The sequence below is a fragment of the Oryza brachyantha genome, chromosome 9 (genome assembly GCF_000231095.2).
Source record: "Oryza brachyantha chromosome 9, ObraRS2, whole genome shotgun sequence".
Lineage (NCBI taxonomy): Eukaryota > Viridiplantae > Streptophyta > Magnoliopsida > Poales > Poaceae > Oryza > Oryza brachyantha.
In genome coordinates, this window is record NC_023171.2 from 9,811,126 (window position 1) to 9,814,512 (window position 3,387).

The 3,387-nt window shown below is 41.8% G+C and overlaps 1 protein-coding gene across 1 annotated transcript; it reads right to left on the bottom strand.

The window, feature by feature from the left end:
• Positions 1 to 736: 736 nt before the first annotated feature.
• LOC102715607 (zinc finger protein 2-like) lies at positions 737 to 1,696 on the bottom strand. The gene has a single exon (XM_006661197.3). The coding sequence runs from the start codon at positions 1,606 to 1,608 to the stop codon at positions 1,222 to 1,224; it is 387 nt and encodes a 128-aa protein (XP_006661260.1). The 5' UTR covers positions 1,609 to 1,696; the 3' UTR covers positions 737 to 1,221.
• Between the last annotated feature and the right edge of the window lie 1,691 nt (positions 1,697 to 3,387).

The following is a 3,387-nucleotide window of genomic DNA, read 5'->3' on the forward strand; positions in this document are numbered from 1 at the left end:
TTCTTGACAGAATGGTACACTGAGAGAGGACTATAGATTCACTGAATTAGTTCTTGGAAAGGCTAGATATAGGTCACGGAGAGACTGAACCAAAGCTAGGACGAAGCTAGTTAGCTAGCAGCTAAGATAGTTCTTAAGCAGTGGATCGATGTCATTCATCAGCGATATGTGGGGTCTAGTCGTCTACAAGGGGAGAGAGAGAGAGAGAGAGAGAGAGAGAGGCTCAGTCAAACTTTTCTGGAGCTTGCCATTCATTCCAAGAAGAAAAATACAGTCAGAAACTAGCTAATCAAATCGAGCAATCAGCTAGTAGTAACAAGTTTTAAGTATATTGCGCACCTCGATCTATAGCCTTGGCTAGGAGTGTGTGCTTTAAATATTTCTTCCGGCTATCATATTAACAGAAGAGATATAAGAACGAGAAGAACTGGGAGTTGAAGCTTAGTCGTTGTTAATTCAGAAGTAGTCCTTTTCTTTGTTTGGTTATTAACGATATGCTTGCTCAAGTGGCTATTGTCAAGTAGCAGTATATTATTAGCCTATCCACAGAGCATATCTGGTCGGCTTGAGGACTATTGAGCATATCTTTCATCTCAAGATAAAGAATGAAGCATATTAATTTGTTTTTTTTCCCTGGAAGCTAGCGAGGTACAGTTCCTAATTGTCTTTTTTCTCTTAAATAAAGGATAATTTTCCCTATTACTGCAGAGGGAAATATATAAAGAGAGGGAGATATATATGATGGAAAGAGTATGTTTTGGGTGAAGATTCACACATGGAATATCCACAATCTGAAAATCACTTGGCGAAGCCTCTGAAGGAAACAGTTTTATTACAGATCTGCCGAAATAAATTAAGCTAATAGAGAAAACAAAACAAACAAAAACAACAGAAAACATCATACACCATTCGAAATCTCCATTAACTGCCAAAACAACTCCTGGTAATTGAACTGGGAAATTCCATCGATCAGAAGACAAACTCAAGTAGAAGAGGGAAGCACAGATCGATAAAAAAAAAAAATCCAGCACACGAGCAGCAGCAGCATGCAAAAACATGTTCTTGACACAAACGCACACAGAGTCACTACAGACAGAGAGAAAATTCCCAACTGATGAGTAATTGGTGCTCGGCGAAGCAGCTAGCAGCTAGTAGGCTTCCGACATACCGAAACAGCAGAGGAGCAGCAGCAGCAGCGGAAGCCGAGAGGATCGGAGGAGATTACAGCCTGAGCGACAAGTCCAGCCCGTGGCCGCCGTACTCCGGCGAGCTCTTGCCGCCGCGCCCGGGAGCCGCCGCCGCCTTCTGCTGCGCCTCGATACTCACCTTACTCTGTGCTGCCGTACCGGAGGCTCCGGCGCCGTCTTCCGCCGGTGGCACCCCGTGCGCGCGCATCGCGGCGGCGATCTCCCGGCGGCGCTTGGCCAGGCTGCGCTCGTACTTGTGCGCGTTCTGGTGGCCGCCGAGCGCCTGGGAGCTGTAGAACTTGCGGTCGCAGTACATGCAGAGGAAAAAGCCGATGGGCTCCGGCGACGACGAGGAGGCCGAGGAGTAGTAGAGGGTCAGCTCCAGGTTGATCTCATCTTCCTCCTCCCTGTTCAACGCCATTATAGCCCACGGAACTGTGCGTTGCCTGTGCCTCCTCTGTGCCTGTGTGCGTGTGTGTGAGAGAGAGAGACGCTAACGGGTGGAAATAAAAAATGTTTGGTTTGCACATGAATCATTGATTTATTGTGCTAAGTATGAGTAAATATAGCACCTAACGGGTGTTACACTATTCCGCAGGATCAGGTTAATTAATTACTGGCAATGGAGCCAGTGGACGCACATCGCGCACGTTTGCGTTCGGTACATTTGTGGTAACGGAGTGCCCACGACGAGTATAGTTCACTTGATTTGATTTGAGGAGTGTGACAAAAATAAATGGCGGAAGAATCACAAATTAATTTTATGTATGTACAAAAGTGTTTGCATCATTTTGATGTTCGAGTTATTAGATATATATAGCTAGTAGCTGAACTATTAAAATCGTTGTTGGTCACTCCTCACTTGTCACTGGAAACTTCACAAGATCCGTTACTTGCTATTGGCGTGTGTTTCACTAACAATTGGGGTCCACGAACCTACAATATGTGCACGAGAGGCATAGGATCGGAGATAGTGCAAAATATCAGTGTCACAAAAGAAATATATATGGTGGCGCTACAGCGCGCCACAGAAAACGCTATGAGCTACGAAACAACGTATTACGTCACACAGCGATCAACCAACTAACCTTCACGTCATCCCACCCTCCTCCCACCACCTCCAACAAAGCTAGTGGAGCTAAAAAATATCTGATAGATACGAGTGTTGAGTTAAAAAATAACTTATATATGCGTGGGGTGTGTTTACTACGATACGATGTGAAGTTAAAATTTAACTGATGACAATGTGAAAGGAATATGTGCGTTTACGGGTTGAGGAGTTAAAAATTAACTGATGACCTCCACAACGATATATATGCGGTGTGTGTTCAAAAAGTAAAAATTTAACTCAAAATTGATATATGCGGTGTGTTGTTTAAAAAGTTAAAAATTAACTGGAGGTGTGGAGGTGGGGGGATGATGGACAGTGTGTGGGGTCGAGGATATGGATATTGTATCGCGCGATGTTTATTACGTAGCACTCAAAGCGTTGTGATATATATATATATATATATATATATCCTACTACCAGGTGTAGCTACTCCCTTCACGTCCATAATGAGAAACACTTTTATAACTATTTCTGCTCCCACCCAACAGAAAGTATTAACATTGTTAATCTCATATGAATGATACAACTATATGTATAGAATTTGTATTTTCTGTTGAAAAAGAGTAAAAATATGTATGGAGGTGTTTCTGCACCTTAGACGTGAAGAGAGTACACCTGATAGTAGGATAGAAGTATATATATATGGATATATGTGGGGTCGGGATACGGATATATAGAACTACTATACGACACTTTGAGCAATTTCCATGAATGATACCTAACTGTTGTGTAGCTATTTAATGGTATGAACTATGAATTAACTACTACAAAGTTAAAAATCTACTTCAGAAAGATAACATGATAAACTTATATATAGAATATTTTTATGCTGAAAATACACTTTTTTAAGTAGTTTGAGACGCAAAAGCTAAGAATAATATGCCAAAAGAATGCAGCTGAGTAAGATGCAAACTCATGTCCATGGATTGCGACAAAATTTACCTTTGTTACTACTTTTAGTAAATTTGCATTCACAAAAGGAGTAAGATGCAAACAACAGGAGTGAAAGGGGTTAATGTCACACTTGTCTTCCTATTTCTTCAAAGGAAAAAAGAGAACACTTTATCATTTGTACCTACTACCAACTAA

Coding starts and splice junctions, on each gene's coding strand:
- LOC102715607 (XM_006661197.3), bottom strand. CDS start 1,608: ATGGCGTTGAACAGGGAGGAGGAAGATGAGATCAACCTGGAGCTGACC.